General features: G+C 39.1%; 3 protein-coding genes and 1 long non-coding RNA gene across 10 annotated transcripts in view; 2 read left to right on the forward strand and 2 right to left on the reverse strand.

Moving 5' to 3' along the window:
• The window catches only part of LOC138747693 (ectonucleotide pyrophosphatase/phosphodiesterase family member 7), a 26,453-nt gene extending 25,827 nt beyond the window's left edge, over nt 1-626 (forward strand). For both annotated transcript variants that reach the window (XM_069907182.1, XM_069907181.1), the window contains exon 7: nt 29-626. In XM_069907182.1, coding sequence (XP_069763283.1) covers nt 29-86 — 58 coding nt within the window. In that variant the 3' untranslated portion in view covers nt 87-626. The remainder of the gene's footprint in view (nt 1-28) is intronic.
• LOC138747700 (uncharacterized) overlaps nt 1-5,813 on the reverse strand; it is a 22,584-nt gene extending 16,771 nt beyond the window's left edge. The window contains exon 1 of the long non-coding RNA XR_011347630.1: nt 5,690-5,813. This is a non-coding gene — a long non-coding RNA (uncharacterized lncRNA). The remainder of the gene's footprint in view (nt 1-5,689) is intronic.
• Nucleotides 5,814-5,863: 50 nt separating this feature from the next.
• The window catches only part of eef2kmt (eukaryotic elongation factor 2 lysine methyltransferase), a 34,956-nt gene continuing 18,622 nt past the window's right edge, over nt 5,864-22,197 (forward strand). For 2 of the 4 annotated variants that reach the window (XM_069906302.1, XM_069906301.1), the window contains exons 1-8: nt 5,864-6,010; nt 6,128-6,190; nt 8,423-8,503; nt 8,842-8,943; nt 9,838-9,971; nt 10,441-10,751; nt 15,206-15,364; nt 19,599-19,662. In XM_069906302.1, coding sequence (XP_069762403.1) covers nt 5,891-6,010; nt 6,128-6,190; nt 8,423-8,503; nt 8,842-8,943; nt 9,838-9,971; nt 10,441-10,751; nt 15,206-15,364; nt 19,599-19,662 — 1,034 coding nt within the window. In that variant the 5' untranslated portion in view covers nt 5,864-5,890. Of the gene's footprint in view, nt 6,011-6,127; nt 6,191-8,422; nt 8,504-8,841; nt 8,944-9,837; nt 9,972-10,440; nt 10,752-15,205; nt 15,365-19,598; nt 22,122-22,197 lie in introns of those variants that run through there. The other 2 variants (XM_069906299.1, XM_069906303.1) reach the window with 2 other exon arrangements.
• The window catches only part of alg1 (ALG1 chitobiosyldiphosphodolichol beta-mannosyltransferase), a 29,550-nt gene continuing 26,147 nt past the window's right edge, over nt 18,795-22,197 (reverse strand). For 2 of the 3 annotated variants that reach the window (XM_069906298.1, XM_069906296.1), the window contains one exon: nt 19,956-20,234. In XM_069906298.1, the coding sequence (XP_069762399.1) occupies nt 20,100-20,234 (135 nt within the window). In that variant the 3' untranslated portion in view covers nt 19,956-20,099. Of the gene's footprint in view, nt 20,235-22,197 lie in introns of all 3 variants that reach the window. The other variant, XM_069906297.1, reaches the window with a different exon arrangement.

A 22,197-nucleotide genomic window follows, 5' to 3' on the forward strand; every position in this document is an offset into this window, starting at 1 on the left:
CTGTTTATTTTGTTTTTTTAATTCCTAGATCAAAGCATGAAAATCCATCCATTGATGGAAAAACAATTTTATCAATGAAGTTTTGATTCTGAACAGTTTATTATATCAACTAGTTTATCGGCTGCATCAAATTTCAAAAATTGTATTGCCATGATGTTAACTCAAGCTTGAAATATTGGAGTATTTCTTTCTTTATGACCACTGCTTTTATAGAGGAATATCATTTTAACCATCCTTAACAATGGGGAAATTCTGTATTTTTTTTTCTTTTTGTACATTGAAGAGACATAGCCAAAGCAAAAATCAACCCTTATGCTGCTATTACCTTAAAGTCAGGGCAACATTTCATGTTTTGGCAGCGTTAACATCAGTAGTTCCCAGTTATAGGGCCTGCAGTAATGTAATAGGGCATGATGTTCAAAACTTTCAATTTTAAAGTGAGATAGTGTGGTGAATGTCTGCCAAGCTGCCAGTCTCCCCTCTGGCGAGCCTTGCTGTACTAACATTGGCTGTGCATAATCTCTACTGTTAAGGACACTCCCCATGGGTATAACTGTATATGCACCTATTGTCTTTCATTATTGTACCGTGAGTTTCTGCTAATAAAAGCCATGATTATTGTTTGACCACATCGTCTTTGTCTACTTCATCAATTGGCACTTCAGATAGATCATGTGAAATTCATTGTGAGGTCTAGGTAGGAGTGGAGGGAGTGATTTATGTGTTAAAACTGCCAATTGTGGATTTCATTAACTTTCATGAAACAGAAATAGGTCATGAAGTTTAACAGACGACAAACTTACAGCATAATTAAAGAATTTAATTCAAGTAAATACTGTTAATATAAATAATGCTCAACTGGCCAGGCAACATTGGTGGAGACCTGGGGAGTATGAGGAATAGAAGGAGGTCAAATGGCTCTGATGGAGGTGAACAATGTAACACAGTGGTTGTTTCTCTCCCCAGAAATACTTGCCTGGCCTTTTGACCATCTCCAGCATTATAAAAGAAGAATTTTATAGGTTGAACTGGAGCATCACAATATCATTAGCCATTGCAATCATATGATAATTGTTTATTTGGTACATGGTTAATATAATGAACCTAGGAAATGTAATATTAACTTGAAAAAACCTGCCTTTCTGACTGCTGTATTGTGTAAGCAATTTTGGGGATCTCCACCTTGTTTGTAACCAGTGAGCTGTAGTGCTTTGCCTGAAGGGGGATGATCATACTGAGTGGATGACCCATTGTGGAAGAGTTGGTTGTGGTGACCCATTGCAGTGACCGATATATTGGATAAAACATGTTTGTGATCTAGTTACGGCTGTTTTCTCTTGTTTCTATTTTAATGCATCTGGAGTCGTAACAGATAAGATGGCAGACCTAAAATGAGGAAACAGTAACTATTTAACTTCTTTTGATCTTTGCCTGTATTCAGAATATAGCTGGAATGTCATGTGATGCATTCATTGTATAAAGTATGTCTGCTAAGATCTGTAATTCAGAGCAGAGGGTGAATGGAAATGGACTCTCTCTCTCCTGGGAACTAAGAAAATAAAGCTCAGCGGACTGAGTATTGGAGTTGAGTGATTATTGCATAGAAAATTTTTTTGGCACCTATCTCGGCTTCCTCCTAAAATCCCATCATCACATAAACCATTCAATTCACATTATGTGATATCAGAAATGGAAAGGAGCATTGAATTCTGCAAATGCTTTGGGACCAGTCTGTGGTGATACAACCACAGCACTGGGCCACGTGTCCACCAGCCAACTGCAAGGGATGACCTCTGCACCTGCAGGAAGACCACCTGGGAGGCTGACTCCACCTGGCTGGCTGTCAATCGCTGACCCATATATAGACTTGAGCAGGCCCCTCCCAGGCCAGTCACACGTGGAGCCATCGAGACTAGTGTACAACAGAGTTTAAGTGGATTAAAACCTGTAGTACAGTCTTTTCTGTGTTTTGTGTCATAGTCAACACCTCAGCTGCAGTACTGAAGAAAGGTGTTCCAGAACAGCTGTGTCAACAGACAAGCTACTCCAGTACAGCTACAACACCGGCAATTACCTGACAATGTGAAAAATTGCCCAAGTATGTCTGATTCACATTAAACAGGATGCATCCAGCTGGTTCTCGTCAGCAAAGGGAAAATTCTTTCCTGCCATTATGAGACTCTTAAACACAACACTTATTGGTAAAAGATTTTGCCCTGGTTGAATTATTACTTTTTTCTATACCCTGCACTTTGCCTTGTAACACTATATGCTGCACTTTTTGGTTTACTGTAACACCACACCCTGCACTTTTGTTTTATTATTGCACTACCTGTTGTACTTAAGTATGGGTTGACTTGCCTGGGTAGCACCAAAAACTTTTCACTGTACCTCAGTACATATGAGGTACATATTCAATTAAATTCAAAGTGATAGAAGATGTCATCAGTTGGTGCTAACTTACTGTGGTGCAGCAAGCGGACATAAAAGACAGGAAAGACTGTACTACAGGCTTGAATCCACTTAAACTCTTGTGACAGATTTTGTTATGTTTATATTATATATAGATATGTTTTTGGGAGATAAATTAGGGCAGGTTTTTCAGAACAGATATGCCGCTTTGGATATTGTTGGGGAGATGGCCCACCAGGAGAAGGCAGCAGTGGCCAGGATCATGGCACCATAGGTGGCTCTGCTGTGAGAGAGGGCAGGAAAAAGAGTGGTAGGGCAATAGTCATAGGGGATTCAATTGTCAGGGGAATAGACAGGAGCTTCTGTGGCTGCAAAAGAGCCTCCTGGGTGCAAGGGTCAGGGATGTCTCGGAGTGGCTAGAGGATGTTCTGGAAGGGAAGGGTGAACAGCCAGCTGTTGTGGTCCATATCAGTACCAACAATATTGGGGAAAAAAAGGGATGAGGTCCTACAAGATGAATTTAGGGAGTTAGGAAATAAATTAAGGAGTAGGACCTCAACGGTAATAATCTCTGGATTGTTACCGATAGCTAGAATGAATATGTGGCTTGAACAGTAGTGTAGGAGGGAAGGATTTAGATTCTTGGAAGATTGAAACCGGTTCTGGGGCAGATGGGACGGATACCAACTAGACGGACTGCATCTGAGCAGGGCCAGGACCAATGTCATTGGGGGTTTGTTTGATAGTGCTGATGGGGAAGGTTTAAACTAATGTGCCAGGGGGATGGGTACCAGTCCAGAGAGTCAGAGGGGTATAAAAAGGTAGAGGCAAAAGATAGCAAGGTGAAAAGCAATAGTGACAGGCAGGTAAAAGTCAAAAAGAGGTACTTATTTACATAATGATAAAAGGAATATGGATGTGGCTAAAGTCTGAAGACCTTATGTTTCAATGTAAGGAGCATTCGTAATCAAGTGGATGAATTGAACGTGGAGTTAGCTATCAATGACTATGATATAGTTGGGATCACAGAGACATGGCTTCAGGGGAACCATGACTGGGAGCTCAACATTCAGGGTTATTCGACATTCAGGAGGGATAGATGGAATTGAAAAGGAGGTTAAGTAGCATTGTTGGTTAGGGAAGAGGTGAATGCGATAGAAAGGAAGGACATTAGCTTGGAAAATTTGGAATCGATGTGGGTAGAGCTGCGAAACACGAAGGGGCAGAAGACGTTAGTGGGTGTTGTGTACAGGCCACCTAACAGTAGCAGTGAGGTTAGGAATGGCATTAGGAAGGAAATTGGTAATGCGTGCAACAAAGGGACTGCAGTTATAATGCGTGACTTTAATCTACCAAATTGGTAAGGGTAAGGAAGAAGAGGATTTCTTAGAATGCATGTGGGATTGTTTTCTAAATTAGCATGTCGAGGAACCACCAAAGGAACAAACCATTCTAGACTGGGTACTAAGTAATGGAGAAGGGTTAATTAAAAATCTTGTTGTGAAGAATCCGTTGGGCAAGAGTGACCATAATATGGTGGAATTCATTAGAATAGAATGTGACAGAGTTGATTCAGATACAAAGGTTCTGAACTTGAAGAGGCTAAAATAGATTGGCAAATGGTACTTAAAGGACTAACAATAGAAGTGCAATGGCAATTGTTTAAGGATAGATTGGAGCAAGTACAGCAGATGTATAAACTTAAAAAGAATAAATCAAGGAGGGTAGCGCATCCGTGGGCTAACAAGGGAAATCAGAGAGAGTATAAAATCCAAAGAAACAGCATATAGACCAAAAAAATAATACTCCTAATGATTGGGATAAATTCAGTTTTGCAAAAGAGGACAGAAGGATTAATTAGGCAAGGTAAAAAAGATTATGAGAGGAAGCTGGCAGGGAACATAAAAAATGACTGTAGATACGTTTTTATAGATACGTTAAGAAAAACAGGTTTGTTAAGACAAATGTGGGTCCGTTGAGGTCAGAAATGGGTGAGTTATAGAGCAGACTGTCTGAATGACTACTTTAGTTCTGTCTTCACTAAGGAGGACATAACTAATCTTCAGGAAATTGTTGAGGATCGGGGACCTAATGTGAGGAAGGGTATAAAGGAAATAATTCTAAGTCGAGAGGTTGAATTAGTTAAATTGCAGGGATTAAAGGTGGATAAATCCCCTGAGCCAGATGGTCTCCATCCAAGAGTGCTGAAGGAAGTAGCCCAGGAAATGGTGGATGCATTAGTGATAATTTTTCAAACCTCTTTAGATACTGGATAGCTGGATAGGATTGGAGGGTGGCCAACGCAACCCCACTCTTTAAGAAGGGAGGGTGAGAGAAACCGGGAAACTACAGACCAGTTAGCCTGACATCGGTCGTAGGGAAGGTGCATTTGGAGAGTAGTGGTATCACTGGAAGGAGTCAGTATGGTTTTGTGAAGGTAAAATCATGTCTGATGAATCTATTTAATAGAGTTTTTTGAGGATGTAACCAGTAGAGTGGATGGAGCTATCAGTGAATGTGGTAAATCTGGACTTTAGTAAGGCATTTGATAAAGTTCTGCGGAGAAGAATAGCGTACACACTTAAAAAGAATGGTATAGGAGATATGGTATTAAGGTGGATAGAGAATTGGTTGATGGACAGGAAGCAAAGAGTAGGTATAAATGGGTACTTTTTGGAATGGCACCCAGTGACCACAGGGCTCCGTGCTGGGGCCACAGTTGTTTACAATATATATCAATGCCTTAGATGTGGGAATAGATTGCAATCTCTCAAAATTTGCAGATAAAGTTGGGTGGCGGAGTCAGCTGTGTTGAGGACGCCAGGAGGGTGTAGAGTGATTTGGACAAGTTAGGCGAGTGAGCCAAGACATGGCAGATCCAATATAATGTGGATAAATGCAAGGAGGTAAGAACAGGAAAGAGGACTATTATATAAATGGTATCTGTTTAGGAAAAGGGGAGACACGGCGAGACTTGGGCGTGGCTGCGCATCAGTCGTCGAAAGTTGGCGTAGAGCTGCAGCAGGCGGTGAGGTTGGCATTCATAGCAGGAGGATTTGAGATCCTGCTGCAGCTGCACTGGGCCTTGGTGAGGCCACACCTGGAGGCCTGCGTGCAGTTTTGGTCTCCTTATCTGCAGGACAGAGGGGTGCAGAGAAGATTCACTAAAACAAAGGTGTCCAGAGGCAGTAATGGGTGGTTGACTTCTTTCCAAAGACTTCATCCTGCATTTAAAGCAGTATCCATAGTGAAGTGGGCATCTTGCTTTTAGACTCACTCTAAGTCTCGGTTGACGATCTTTACCCCGAGGTCCGTCCATTTCGTCAAGTAGGAGGGGGGGTTGAAGATTCAGTTCCACGAGGGGTTGACGTCGACCTCATGCAGGAGGGGTCGATCTCTTCGAAGACCTGCTGACCCGGAAACGCTAATCTTGTCCGGCCAGTGACCCGGAAGCCGGCGGCGGGCTGTCCACAGAGGCATGGCCGTGCAGGAGCGGGACAATGGCCCCGAGTGGAGGGAGCGTGAGGAGGGTGGCTTCCTCCTCACTTTCCAGCGGCTGTTTTTCGCCATGCGCTGCCGGGACAGCTTTCCCATGGCGGTAGGTGATCTGCAGCCATTCGCCTCCGCTCGGCCGGGGGCGGAGAGCACACGGTTGTCGTTCCGTCACGGGGCTCCAATTGATTTCTCTCTTTTCTTAAAAAAAAATACGTTCTAGGAGCTTGAAGATCGGTTGAAGAACAACAGAAATTCCGCTCTGTTGCATCGGATTTTGCGGCAGGTATACCGTCGGACTGGAATTCCCTTCTGTAGCCTCATTTTCGGATAGGGGGTTAAATTCGTATAAGAGGTAAAGCAGAAAACCTGCAGATGCAGCACGAAAAAAAAGTGCGGGAGACACTTAGTGGTTAATCAGTACTGGAACAAATTTAGAGGGCAGTGAATAACCAGTACAGACATCGTCTGAAGTTTGAGGCAGAAGAGATGCTGTCATCTCGATCAAAAATTGCTAACTCGATGCTTGCAAAACAATCTTTATTGCTGTATCAAATGATGACCGATTTGAACTTGGGATAGACGGCAGACACGGAGGCAAAGGGATGGTTGACATTTCAAGACTACGTTATCTCCCCTGCACTCTCAGACTAGGATGTGGAGTCTCAACGCGAAATGTCATTGATCTCTTTGTCTCCACAGTGACTTACTGAGCCTTTCCAGTATGTTTTTTACTCCAATTAGCAATATTTACTTGCAACTGCTTTATTCAGATGCTGAATAACCAAAAGAGGTTGATTATATTGAGGACTTTTTTAAAAAAAACTGTCTTCTTGAATGAAATAGCAGAATGCATAACTGGCCCCTTGGTTCCCCTGTATTCTAGACCTCGTGTGTGATCTAGAGGTTAGATGAACCACTATGGAGAGATGGGCCAGATGCCCAGAAACCACTGTGATATGATGTTGAAAAAATAGGTGAACTCTTGCATTTATCAGTAGCAAAGTGGAAATGGATTTGATTTATCCTCACAACAATAAAATCAGTATTGGAATCAGGATACCGCCATGACAAAATAAAAAGAGAAAATACACAAACTCTCAGCATCTCAGGCCACATCTGAATAAAAGAAACTGGTTCAGATTGAAGAATTTTTGTCGGAATTGGGAGAAATTGTTATCATAGAACACTACAGCACAGGCTCTTTGATGTGGTGATCCATATATATACCTTAAAACAATAATAAATCCTCCCTACCTGGTAGCCCTCTATTTTTCTTCCTTCCATGCCCCTAAGAGTCTCTTAAATGCCACTAATGTTTCATCCTCTACCACTGTCCCTGGCAAGACATTCCAGGCACCCTCAACTGTCTGTGATTATTAAAAAAAAACTTACCTCAAAATCCCCTCTAAACTTCCCTCCCTTCACTTTGTACATATATCCTCTGGTGTTTGCTATTTCTGCCCTGGGAAAAAGGTGTGGGCTGTCCACCCTATCTATGCCTCTCATAATCTTGTAGACTTCTATTGTCTCCTCTCATCCTTCACTGCTCCAAAGAGAAAAGTTCCAGCTCTGCTAACTTTGCCTCATAAGACATATTTTCAAATCTAGGAAACATTCTGCTAAATCTCCCCTGTACCCTCTCTATAGCCTTCCTATATTGAGGTGACCAAAACTGAATACTCCAAGTGCAGTCTCACCAGAGATTTGTACAGTTGCAACATGATCTCTCGACTCCTGAACTCAATCCCCCTATTAATGAAGCCCAACGTCCCATAGGCCTTCTTAACTATCTGATCAACCTGTGCGGCGACCTTGAGGGATATATGGATTTGGTCCCCGAAGTCCCTCTGTTCATCCACACTCTAGGTACACGACCATTAACCCTGTACTCAGCCTTTTGGCTTGTCCTTACAAAATGCATCACTTCACATTTATCTGGATTGAACTCCATCTGCCACTTTCCCGCCCAACTCTGCATCCTGCCTATATAATTTTGTAAATTATGACGACCTTCAACACCATCCACAAGTTGCCCAACCTTTGTATCATCCGCAAACTTAATGACCCGCAAACTTAGTGGTTTTCAAACTTTTTCTTACCCCTCATATATCACTTTAAGTAATCACGGAGCACCAATGGCATAGAGATTACTTAAAGTGGTATGTGGGTGGAAAGAAAAAGTTTGACAACCATTGATCTCGATCAATATTAAAAATCAAAATATTTTTTAGTGGATGATTCAAATTTCTAAATGTAACAATCCAATAGTAATTACAAAATTCTTAGATTTTCTGCAAGTGTAACTGTTCACAGCATCTGATGACTTTTCAAAAATTAAGACTGTTTTTGAAAGTATAGATATTGAATATCATTTGATTGAGGAAATTAGAAAATCAAAGATTGGTCCAACCAAAAACACGGGTATTGTGTTGTTGCCCCTGTGGAAGCCAAGTTATAAAAATATTAATAAAATTGATATATAAACTACAATTGCATTTCTTAATTATTTTGTTAGACAGTTCTTCATCCTCTTTGCAAAAAATATCCTCCATCAGTGAAGTACAGAAGATTTTTTCTATCTGAACTGATTAAAAAGGTATGTTGTTTTAAACTACTGAAATCGTAGTTTGAAGAATGTCAGGGAAATAATTGTTGAACAAATTAAAATCTTTACAAGAGATGACGCGTTGTTATAGTTTCTAGTCGGAAACCAGATTTGAGCTGCAAATAGAATATAATTTCTGATCAAAAAATATAATTATCATTTTTGTTTAAATGAATTTGCTAATTGATGCCTCTGGTAGCATCTGTAAAATTGATTTACAATGTTCGGTTATGGCCAGCCTTATTGTGTGTACTTGATGCAGGTGTAGGAAAATTTTTGTTTATATTCCTGTAAAATTGTATTCTCTAAAGTGTTTCTTCTTAATCTAGCATGAAATAACAGGCGCTGAGCCTTTAGATGATTTGTATGATGCACTGGGAGAGGTTCTGAGATCAGAAGATCCATTGGTGTGTTACAAGAACTATTTTCTGGTTGGTATACAACTTATTTTGTACAGTCATTTTTGACAAGCCTAATAAAAGTAAAAACATGCAAATTTTTATGCAATACATAAATAGTACATATGATTTAAAATTATTAATTTTCTGCTTTATTACCATTCCCATTCCATAAACAAGCACCAATATAACCAAGTGTCCTCTTCAGTATTAAGGAAAGAAAAAAAAATAACAGTTATGCCCAGGGGATATTGATTGCTTGAAAATAATCAATAGTAGTCTTGTCTTTACAGCAGCTGGGAATCGAGATGAAATTGGGGTAAGCAGCCCAAAAAAGTGCTTCTTTAGTTTTTTTTCTTTATAATTTCCAGTGTCTCTCATCCACTAATTTTCTATTCTGTTAACAAAATTAGTTATTCATTTGGTGAACAATGTCCTTTTATATCTTGCACCCATTTGAGTAACTAATTTGTAGCAAGAATATTGTTATAGAAGCAAAGCAGTTCAGATATTGGTTATTATCTATTTCAATGGTTGGAAAGGAATTGAATACAAACTTCTCCACCCATGTACCCTTAATTAAAGGAAATAATGCTAACTATCTGTCTCTCCTTTTATTTTCTAATAAATATTTATTTCTGCCCATTTTGTTAACAGGTGTGTATAGGTCTTTAAATTTGCTGCTTTTTGAAAATCAGGGTTATGTGCCCATTCAAAAATGTTGTCAGGTTTCATGTGTGTGATTGCTATACACCCATCAGAATGTTGGGATGGGAAGTTGGGCCTTTATCCGCAGAGTCAGATACAGTATTAGGTTAAAATGCATGAAATCATTTTTTGTTGTGATTTACTTTCACAAAAAATGAGCAGTGGGAAATAAATACGTCAGTGTCTTCCATATTGTTTTTAAAGAAAATCATTATTCAGTTGTCAGGTGAGAACATTACACTTGCTGAAAATGTGGCAATAATTTCTGAAGGAACCACTGGTCTGGTCACATGGGAAGCTGCTCTGTACTTTGCAGAATGGGCGATGGAAAACCCTGAGGTGTTTAAATGCAGGTCAGAATTATTAGAATTGGAAAGGAACCTATCATGGAAATGGATTTTATTCCAGTGAAAAGGAAATTAATATTTTCTCATTGTCTTCCATTTAAAGTAAATTTTATCAATATACATTATATTCTGCCTGTTAAATGATTGTAACTTTCATGCATCTCTAAGTTTTAAGAAGTTGTGCTTAAAGGTATGGGCTCTGCACTTCGTGATTTTTGAGGAACTCATCGAATATAATGGATTATTCCTCATATTAATGCTATTCCCATGTCTTATAGAATTTAATTTCAGTTTTTATTTTTAATAAATAGTACAAACATATTCAACTATCCTTTTATTGTTGTAAACCTAACTGGGTATCATATGATGCTTGGAGGCTTGATAGAAACAAAATTATTTGTTTGGATCGTTGTTAACCTTCAGTATTTTGTCACTGATCTACTTATGAAACATCCCATTGTTAACTTTGACCCAGAACCGTTTTAGAGTTGGGTAGTGGAATTGGTCTCGCTGGAATTGCCATTTGCAAGACTTGCCACCTGAAACAATACACATTCAGTGACTGTCATCCTAACGTACTTAAGCAACTCAGGAAGAACATTATCAGAAACAATCTGCTCATAGATTCAGATACCTGGAACTCAAAAGAATGTGAAGGAGAAAACCAGAGTAACAATGGATCTGAGGAAATCCAGAGAGAAAAAGTTAACATTGTTCGATTGGACTGGGGAGAAGTTACACAAGAACAGATTTCAGAACTACAATCAGATATTATTATTGCAACAGGTAGGATAATATATGCATGTTAGTTATTTTCTTGATTGTACACAAGTACTGCACATAGCATTCTGAATGAAACTAGGATCGACTGTAATCAATACTTTCACTTCCACTACAAAAATGAAGTAGTTTGTGCTATCTGAAACCTGTGAACTTGAGTTTGTTGTCAGTCATTTAACTTTTCTCACTAAATGAAATCTGTTGTTGTTGTTATTGATTTTACTATGTTCAAAGAAGACCTCATTTTCCGCAGGTTCTTGTAGTAGCCAAAATGTGGAAGTTAGGCCTCGTATTCTTCACATAGTTCCTTCAGACACCTCTAGTTAAAACCCAAAACCATAGCCACGTGGAAGGAGGATATTGTAATTATTGTGTCGAGCTGGCTCTAGGAAATAACTACAGCAGGTCCTTGCTTAACGTCGTTGATATGTTCTTTGCAAGTGTGACTTTAAGTGGAATGGCGTTTTTGTTAAAAAAACCACAATTTTATTATAGGCTCAATGTTAAAAGCAAAAGTTCCTACTGTTTATTCTGGTCACAAAAACATCACCAAACTTCTAAGTAATGACCCAAAACACTTCTAATATTAAACATTGAAATAAATGTGTGCTACAGAGATATTTAGGAAAGATTAATAAAAAGAAATTCTTATCAATTTTGGTGAATCAGTCACTGTGGTCGTAGAGATGATGGCTGGTATGAGGAGGGGCTGAGAAGCAGCTTGGTTGTCGTCATCATCACAGAGGGTGAGGGTGGAAGTCTTGCAAGAACTTCCTGAGGGACCTGGTGATGCCTTGGGTTGGGATGGAGTGATAGATGATCTTGATTGTCATGGTGTTACTAGTGCTGGGGTTTTTTTAAAAACCTGTTTGTATAATTCTTCTGTTTGTATAATTCCTTGTGGCAGTTGTATCCATTCATTTCTCTGCTCATCTCTCTCTCTGAGGATCTCTCAGTGAAAATGGCAGTAGCTTTCACAACTGGAAAGCTTCATCATCTTCCTCTTCTTTAGCACATTGCTGTTCCATCTCCATGAATCCTCATTACATAATTCTTCACCATGTGATTTGAGTAACTCCATTACATTATATTCATTTATTTTATTACATCTCTTAGTTAGAAATGTAAGTTTGTTTTGACATTCGTTTCCAAAAAACACTGTCTCATATTCGTTAAAAATTTGCTGTGGTGTGTATCCTCCTTCATCAATAATTTTCTTCAGTAAAGCTGGGTAAGCAGTTGTGGCTTCTTTGTATCTGTTATGCAATTTTGAGCGATTCTTAAAACTTTTAACATGAAGGTTTCAGTACTTTCAGTACTAGAACCCTGTTGTTTCTTTAGTTCTTCAAATAAACTTAAAGCTTTCATTTGTATGACCACTGATGCATGTCTTCCAACCAGATATTCAGAAGTCTTCTCATACAGTATTTTCCATCATGCTGCTTATACTCCGGGTTATAGGAGCGCTAGCTTTAATCTTTTTGACACTATTGCAAATTGTTTGTACAGTTTTTGGTTGCAAACCAAGAGCACTTCCAATATCCAGCTCACTATCCGTTGTCAAATCTCCGTAACACTTCTAATTTTGTTTCTAATGCAAAACCTTTTCCTCTGTTTAATGTGGCCACAGTCAGTAGAGGTGCACAGTGCCCGGCCAGCCCTCATTGCAACAATTATTAATCAAGAAATAAATGTTTGAAAAGCAAAAATTGTAAGAAGCCACCTACCAGCATTCGGTTCAAACCCAAACAATAACAAAGTGTATATTTAAATTTCGACATACAGCACATCACAGGCCATTTTGGCCTATGAGCCCATACCGCCCAGTTTACACCCAATTAACCTAGAGCCTCGGTACATTTCGAATGGTGGGAGGAAACCAGAGACCACGGGGGAAACCCAGACAGACATGGGGAGAACATACAAACTTACAACAGCACAGGATTCAAACCAGGTTCCGATCACTGGCACTGTAAAGGTGCTATGCTAACTGCTACGCCAACCATACTGCCCTTTTTTCTCATCACTATAACGCTGTTTACATCCGGTACCGCACGGATGGCAGTCTCTTCAATCTGAGGCGCCTGCAAGCTCACACCAAGACACAAGAGAAACTTGTCCGTGAACTACTCTTTGCAGATGATGCCGCTTTAGTTGCCCATTCAGAGCCAGCTCTTCAGCGCTTGACGTCCTGCTTTGCGGAAACTGCCAAAATGTTTGGCCTGGAAGTCAGCCTGAAGAAAACTGAGGTCCTCCATCAGCCAGCTCCCCACCATGTCTACCAGCCCCCCCACATCTCCATCGGGCACACAAAACTCAAAACGGTCAACCAGTTTACCTATCTCGGCTGCACCATTTCATCAGATGCAAGGATCGACAATGAGATAGACAACAGACTCGCCAAGGCAAATAGCGCCTTTGGAAGACTACACAAAAGAGTCTGGAAAAACAACCAACTGAAAAACCTCACAAAGATAAGCGTATACAGAGCCGTTGTCATACCCACACTCCTGTTCGGCTCCGAATCATGGGTCCTCTACCGGCACCACCTACGGCTCCTAGAACGCTTCCACCAGCGTTGTCTCCGCTCCATCCTCAACATCCATTGGAGCGCTCACACCCCTAACGTCGAGGTACTCGAGATGGCAGAGGTCGACAGCATCGAGTCCACGCTGCTGAAGATCCAGCTGCGCTGGATGGGTCACGTCTCCAGAATGGAGGACCATCGCCTTCCCAAGATCGTATTATATGGCGAGCTCTCCACTGGCCACCGTGACAGAGGTGCACCAAAGAAAAGGTACAAAGGACTGCCTAAAGAAATCTCTTGGTGCCTGCCACATTGACCACCGCCAGTGGGCTGATAACGCCTCAAACCGTGCATCTTGGCGCCTCACAGTTTGGCGGGCAGCAGCCTCCTTTGAAGAAGACCGCAGAGCCCACCTCACTGACAAAAGGCAAAGGAGGAAAAACCCAACACCCAACCCCAACCAACCAATTTTCCCTTGCAACCGCTGCAATCGTGTCTGCCTGTCCCGCATCGGACTGGTCAGCCACAAACGAGCCTGCAGCTGACGTGGACTTTTTTACCCCCTCCATAAATCTTCGTCCGCGAAGCCAAGCCAAAGAAAGAAGAATAACGAATTGACATTATTCAAGGACTTGCTATACTCTAATAGTATTTCACACTTCATTCCATGTCAGCTTAAAAACCAGGCTGAAAACAAAGTGTACACGGGGATAAATTGGCTTAAAATTGGGCATGATTCTCCAACTGAGTGGATATTTTACTAAGTATCATAATTGAAATTACACAATTCCATATTATTATTTGGTTATAGGTTGTAGATGTGGTGAGCAAAGCGCTTTCTTTCCTAAACTCCTGAAGTTGCATGTATGGGTTGTGGCATGATGGGAAAGGAACGTCATGTTTCCATGTCAGGATTATGCATGTCTTGAAGGGGAACTTGCAGCGGCTGGCACTTTAGGAAACCTGCCATCTAGTGACCCTGCTTCAAAATGATATGATGGCCTGATTTGTACAGATTGGAATGATACCTAGAATCTACATGCTAAAGTACACGTAGAGTCACAAAAACTGAAGCTGTAATTTTAATATTAGTTGAGCTACTTTAGGGAAATCAAGGTTGAATTGAGAGAATCTCCAGTTGCTTGCAGTTTGGAATCAGTGTTCACGGGTCTTTTAAAAGTAAAAGTGCCAGGACTTTTTGGAATGAAGTGGCAAATTGCAGTAAGCACTTGGGATACTTTTGCAAATGCCACTTACTGCATCAAATCTGTCAGGTGTGGGTCAGCCTTGCCTTAAATGGATATGTACACCATTTCTTTAGTCAAAGTTGCAGATACAAGACCCATTCCACAGTGCGGAACACAAACATGTAGACATTTTTCTGAGCTACTGGGAAGAAATGCTGTAATTTGGATAAATTGATGTACCTTTGCTTTCCTAAGGTGAATGCAGAAGACCCTATTATGGACATACAGGAGTTAGCCCTGATATTTGACTATTGTTTGTCACAATTATTTGTAGCAGCTGCAATTTTGCACAGTGACTGTACTTAAAGTCCCTTGTTGGCATTAGAGAACATGAAAAGAGCTATGTAAGTGCAAGTTTTTATTTTGTAAGGTTGGAGTTAGGTTGTAAAATGGTGGATCAGGCATCAGGAGTTAAGTGGACCAGTTTCAAAATTAAGTATGTTCTATTGTATGTAATTCTTCATGCTTTCAACAGTCTTTTCCTTTCCAAGCATTCAATCTGACCATTGCTTTTAGGATGTGATTGTGTTATGTAGTGAGCTCATTTATGATGCTAATTGAAAAAGTAGTAATCTAAATTTTTGTTCCTTAAGATGTGAGGCAATGAACTCACGAGGCTGTTTTTCATTCTAAATAAGAGTGCAAATGAAATCACACTTTACAGTCTATTTTATTCTCTTAAACAGATATAATTTATGATCCCGAGGTCATCCCCAACTTAGTTTCTGTATTGCAGAAACTTCTAGTTGCTACACCTGGTAGAAAGACGAAAGCAAGTTCTGTTGTGTATTTGGCATCCACTGTTCGCAATCCAGAGACTTATCACCAATTCAAAATGGAGCTTGGTAAGTGGCTGGTAACTACTAAAGAGCCAACTGTTCAGATTCTTCCGTAGCTGTTTCCATCTGATACCATTTCTCAGAGGTCGGATAGTTTAAAATGTATAGCAGAATTCAAGCTGCTGAAGATGCTAAATTCAAGCATGACTGACTTGGGTGAATAGGAAGCCTCAACAAACAAATATTACTAGTCATACTTTGTCAGCAGTGCTGCAGATCTTCCAAAAAATACCCAAACGCACATTTTGGTTGGAAAACCATTTCATTTTCATAACTATCGTTCGAATTTTTTGGCTCTCTTCTGATTAGAGACCTGATCTGTTGCAATTAGAGAATGAACTATAACATTGATCATTTATTGTAATCAATCTTCATATGAAGAGCACTCAATATTGTTTGCTATCTCCTAATGAAAAGTAGCTGCAACCAAGTTTTCATTGATTTGACCATGGAACTTGCTAGCTACAATGTGGCCAATTTTCCTACACAGTTCAGCCTTTGCAATGCTGATCTCTTAGATTATTCCAGTGGATCAGTTGTTATCTCCTCATAACCATATAATCATATAACATTTACAGCACAGATACAGGCCAGTTTGCCCTTCTAGTCAATGCTGAACACTTAGTCCCATTAACTTACACCTGGCCCATAACCCTCCACACCTCTCTCATCCATATACCTATCCAACTTTTCCTTAAATATTAAAATCAAACTTGCATCTACCACTTCAGCCGAAAGCTAATTCCATACTCCCACCACCCTCTGAGTGAAGCAATTCCCCATCATGTTTCCCCAAAACTTTCCCCCTTCAATCTCAATCCATTCCCCTTGTTTTGAATTTTCCCCACTCTCAATGGAAAAAGCCTGTACACATTTACTCTATCTGTCTCCCTCATAATTTTAAATACCTCTATCAAATCACCCCTCAATCTTCTACAGTCCAGGGAATAAAGTCCCAGTCCTCTCAACCTTTCCCTGAAACCCAGGCAACATTCTTGTAATCTCCTCTGCCCTCTTCTGTTTATATGCTTCCTATAATTTGGCAACCAAAATTGCACACAATATTCCAAATTTGGCCTCATCAATGCCTTATACAACTTCAACATGACATCCCAACCCCAATATTCAGTACTCTGATTTTTGAAGGCCAGTATACTAAATGATTTCTTTACCACATGTGACTCCACTTTCAGGGAATTATGTACCAGAATTCCTAAATCCCTTTGTTCTACTGCACTCCTCAATTGTCTACCATTTAACATACATGACCGTTGCTGATTAGTCCTACCAAACTGTAGCACCTCACACTTATCAGTATTAAACTCCAACTGCCATCTTTCAGCCCATTCTTCTAACTGTCTTACATCCTACTGCAAACTTTGATAACCTTCTTTACTGTCGACACCCACACCAATCTTCATATCATCTGCATACCTACTAATCCAATTTACCACCCCATCATCGCGATCATTAATATATATGACAAACAACAATGGACCCAGTACCGATCCCTGAGGAACTCCACTAGTTATCGGCCTCCAATATGACACGCCATTTGCTTATTTTGTAGCTGCTTTAGCCATTCACAAGCAGATGCTTGTTCTGTCTGATGCATACTGATCCCATTCACCATTTTAAGAGCATTCTGGAGTGCCATCTCAATTTTTTCAATGCAAACTAGTCTTCAATTTCTTTCCCCTCTCTAGAGCAGAACAAATGTAGTCTAACAGGTCCCTCAACATTTCCCTACTATTCAATAAGATAATGGATAATCAATGCTGGTCTGGTCTTGTGTACCAGTTCCGCCAAACCAGAGAACTTTCAAAATTTATCTAACTATGTCTTCCACCACCCTTGGAGACAGAAAATTCCAGAAGTTGAGTACCCTTTGAAAGTTTGTGTCTCCACCTCCCTTGCTCTCAAAAAATATCTTCATCAGGAAGATTTAAAATCATTTGATTAAGAACTCTATTGCTCCCACCTTCCGTGATCCTACCCAAGTCACAAATTTGTGGCATTGTCAACTTCACAATGTTTCCTTCACGCCTTCGCCAAGTTTATTTTGTCCACTGGACCTGCCATCCTCTAGCCCTATTTCCAAAATAATGAATGTATTTTCCCTTCCATTGCCAACTTAGTTTTGTTAATTGGGAACAATTCTCATCTCTTCAAATCTTCTATCATCATTTTGGTCCTTAAAATAAGTTTTGATCCCACTAATCTTGAAAACTAGTGGCCCATTTCCAACCTCCACTTCCTTTCTAGAGTCCTTGAAAGGTCTCTTAAAACTGCCATCTTTCCCTAGTGCAGAATTTGACATGCTGTCTTCAGCAAACTTTTCAGTCATCCAATACACTTCACTTAGCTATTTATAGCAAAAAAACTTAGTGATGCTGTTGCAAAACAACAAATTTGTGACACATGACAAAAAATTCGGATTCTCATTACAATATTCTGTTAATCTGGAACCTTCAGTATTTAGGTAGAGTTGGAGAAGCAGATATTCCAGACTACTTGATATACTGCATTATATATTGTAAATTAACTTTTTCTAAGATATTACACAATAAAATAACATTTTCAGTTAATGTAACTTTAAAGGGAATGTGAGAACAGGCCTTGCTAAATTTCAAGAGTGTAGGAAACAAAATTAAGTGAATTCAAGGAAGTGCATATGATCCTGTGCCACAATGAGAGGGGATCAGCACCGGTGCAAAGAAAGGAATTTGGGGAACTAGTGTGTGAAATTGGTACTGGCATCTTGCGAATGAGATGCTGAATTATGAGGCTACCTGGATCAATAAATAGTAGGTTATTGGAGCTTTACTCCATCTCGCATTTCTGATGTTTCCTCTGGCATCTATCCTTTTTCTTGTATGTTGCCACCTAGCCACATTATTCAAAAATACCAACATTAGTTTTCATGTATTCACTGAGACATCTGCCTCTTTACACTTACACTGACTTTAAATTATTTGGTTACACACCAACATGCTCTTCTGGTGAGCAGAAACTTGTCACAACTTGAATGCTAGAAACATCAGAACTGACAAAGGATTAATTCTGCTTCTCTTGTCAAGCTACCTGATCTGTAGTATTTCTGATTTTTGTTTCACATCTAAACAATCTTCTAGATTGGAATTAAAATACAAAATTTAGACCTCCAATTCATTATTCTAATCTTCAGTAAATTACTCTGGGAGCAGTGTTTGGAAAGTGGCTTAATTCTGAACAGTCAAAATGAAATGAGTGAAACAAAACATGCATTGTAGTCCATCAAGGGTCTTAAATTCAGCCGTGCCTCAGCCTTCACTATACTGTATAAGGAAAATAGGCTAAACATTTAAAGTGTAACAACCTTCCAAGAGGAATTTGTATGCCCTTATTTGCTTCCTCAGTCTTTACCATCTTTACCAACCACAATTATGAAACAAAATACAAATCAAGCAGCTTTATTGTTTGATATGAAATGAACAGAGCATAGGCAATACAAATTCCAATAAAAAAATTAAGCCAAATTAGTAGTTTGCTGCCTTCTATATATGCTGACTTGTTCTTGCCAGAACTGTAACAGTTACCTCTAATTAGGCTGGTTGCATACCTGCCTATGTTTTCCCCATCTACAAAAACCAAAAGAATGCATGTAGTTTCCCTTTCTGACTGCATAATCTTTCATTACCAATAATTAGTATTCTTGTGTTTTACAGGAAATGAACAAATATCACCAAACCAAACTTTAGTGTCTTACTCAAGTCTTCAATCTTTTTTTTCCCAATTTCTGCTCTGACCTGGTGTTCTATCCAAATTTGTATCCTCCAAGTTCCTATTAGCTACTCTACTTCAAAAATCGTTACATTATTTCTGACTACATTTTCTACTCTTTGAACATAATTTTGCCTTTCAAATCTGAGCCATTTTCTTTTGTCCTATGTTCGCATCTCCTACCTGTGTGAACTTGACATACACCCTTATAACAAAATGGCTCCCACTCTCCAATCATTTAAGTTCTCATCATGGTATTTAAATGTCATCATTCTTCCCATCTCCAAGGTATCTGTCACAAACTCACTAATTATCCTGTCAATCCCCTTCAACTTACCAAATGGCCATGCCTTCTACAGCCACAAGTGCCACAACCCAGAATTCTTCATGTTTTAATTTAACCACCTTTCCCCCACAACCCATTCCTTCTCGACTCCATTCATTTTAAGATAAATGATGCCTGTTCTTTTTCAAACAGATAAAATTGGAATTGAACATCACAAAATGAGAGGACCTGCCACAGAAGTGTTTCCATATAACAGGTGCATAAAAATAGAGTTGCTTAAATTATATTGTGGAACCTAATGTTCAAAATGCTGGAATGCAAATTCAATAATTTTACATTTGAAAACTCTTGTAATAAATATTGTTTTTCTACAAGAAAGGGGAGGACAAATGTTTCATTTCAACAGAGTGGTGCAGCTTTTAAATAAAAATATTGGAAATACAACAATATAACTGTTGAAGTAGTGAGCATTCCATTTGAAAAGGACACATAACTTTTAAAACATCAAAATATTCAGATTTTGTAAAATGTGATCATTTCAAATTTGTAATCTAGAAATTATTTAGCATTCATTGGCATACTCAGGAGTTCCAGAATCAACTTTACCCTTGATTTTCTCATCCATGGCATTCCATGATTCATCTATAGAGACAACCAGACCTGCTAAATTAGTCTCAGTAGTGGTCAAAGATTTCAGTCACTTGATGCCAACAAAGGAAGCACTATTTCATCCCAATTTTTGTCCCATTGAACCATCTTAGCCTCTTTCAGATTTCTTTTAAATACACCAAGCTTGTTTCTTTCATGATGGAAATCTGTAAAGAGAAGCTGAAAATGTACACAGCATGAGCTAAGGATAAAATAAATTGTTACAAAATAAATTTTAGCTCTATGCAATTATAAATCAGAAATAAAAGAAATTCCAAAATGTAGGGGGTGCAATCGGGCCTACTTGTATTTTTAATGAAAATGCATTTTCTTTTTGTTATCTATGACTTTCTAAAAGCAGAATATCCAAACTTGATGCAAAAAGGGCGAAGTACCAGTTAATGTTTATAATTTACGGACTCAAAACTATTATCCAATGACTGGCTTCCTTGTTTGTGTACCATCCTTTTGTTATTTCTTTTCTGATAATCTTTTTGACCTCCTTATCCATCTAAACTCTCATTGCATCATAAAAGCAATGCCCAGAATATCCAACCAGCTCATCTCTTTCCTCTCCTGCTGCAACACGTCTTCACTGACTTCACTTCTTAAGGACAGTTCCATCTGCACCTTCTTACGAAATGAATCAATTTGTGCTTAAAAATAACAAGACCCAGACACCCCTGTTTGACACTTGTATAGTTTGAGAGTAACCACCTCCCTTTTGACATTCATTGGGATCATCAAAACCCTCTTGTCACTATCTTAAGAGTTACGAATGAGCATAAACTCATTGCTTCTCTTATTAAAGATAGATAGAGCTCATATTTCAACAAAGAATATGCCTGCCACACTTAACATACAAACGTGGATTACAAAGTACCCAATGAAATCCATACTTGGATATGTACATTTGCAAAAAAATTAAGCTTCACTTTTCCAGGACAAAGCCTGAATTTGCAGTAGTATAAAGCACTATTTTAAGCATTGACTATCTCCACCAGATCTAATATTACATGACCCAGAGAAAAGGAAAGAAGCACTAGATTACTTTGACTTGGAAATATCAGCATTCATTTCTTTGGGATCAAATTCTTTACTCCTGCCTAACAATATGGTAGATTATCATCACCACTTTACCAGTGGATATCAGGGAACAGGAATAAATACTTACTTTAAATCCATCAATGTAAAATTATTGAATGTACCATTTCCATTCCTATTATTTCCTCTTCAGTGAATTCTCTGCCCTCTCTTTTCATCTTTCCCTCCTCCAAATCCACAGCCACACTTTGAATATGCTAACTTGTTTTATTCTGATGGTCTCTGCCACAGGCAGAGTGATTCCTCTTTGATATTGTCACACACTTACCCAATCTCCAGCTTTCCCATGCCACTTCAACATTACTTCCTATGACCTAAAAGGTTAAAAGAAATCTCTACCTGCTCCCCATCCAATGATAAGTCACAAAGAACTGCATGGTTGCCTGCTGAAATTAGCCTGTACCTGCTCATCTGATTAGTCTCTCCTATCGACTTTTGATACCCTTGTATCTAGAAAAATAACTTCACTTTCTATCCTTCCTGTAAGTGCTATTCCTTCTTTTTGACGACTTGTAAAAATCTTGACAACCCTGGAACAATCGTGTATTGTAATTAGTTGATGGAGGTAAAGGAACATTACATGTTAATTGGCAATAAGAAGTGATGAAACCGAATTCCAGAATTATTTTAGTTCACAACAGACAAGATGAGAATAGGGAGTAACATAGATCAGTGGATATAATTAAAGACTTCAGAAGAATTTATATCCTCAGCATGAATCACAACTTTTACATCAGTACACAGTTTTCTCATTGACATCTTTTACTTAATTACTCTGGTATCTAATCTTCAAGGGACAAGGACAACACTGGACAAATCTAGTCAGTAAAGAATTACATGTGGGTTGTTGTAGATATACAAAAGTTAGTGAAAAAAAGCAAATTTGTGATAAACATTTGTATATTTACTTATCATGTAAGAATGGCATAAAATCTTGAATCTGAATAAAATATTAACTGGAAACTCTTGTACCTAATTATTTAATGATGTGTCAGTCAGTAGAGGTAGTAGAATAAGACTTGATTCCAGGTGCCAAAAC

This window comes from Narcine bancroftii, chromosome 12 (genome assembly GCF_036971445.1).
Source record: "Narcine bancroftii isolate sNarBan1 chromosome 12, sNarBan1.hap1, whole genome shotgun sequence".
Classification (NCBI taxonomy): Eukaryota; Metazoa; Chordata; class Chondrichthyes; order Torpediniformes; family Narcinidae; genus Narcine; species Narcine bancroftii.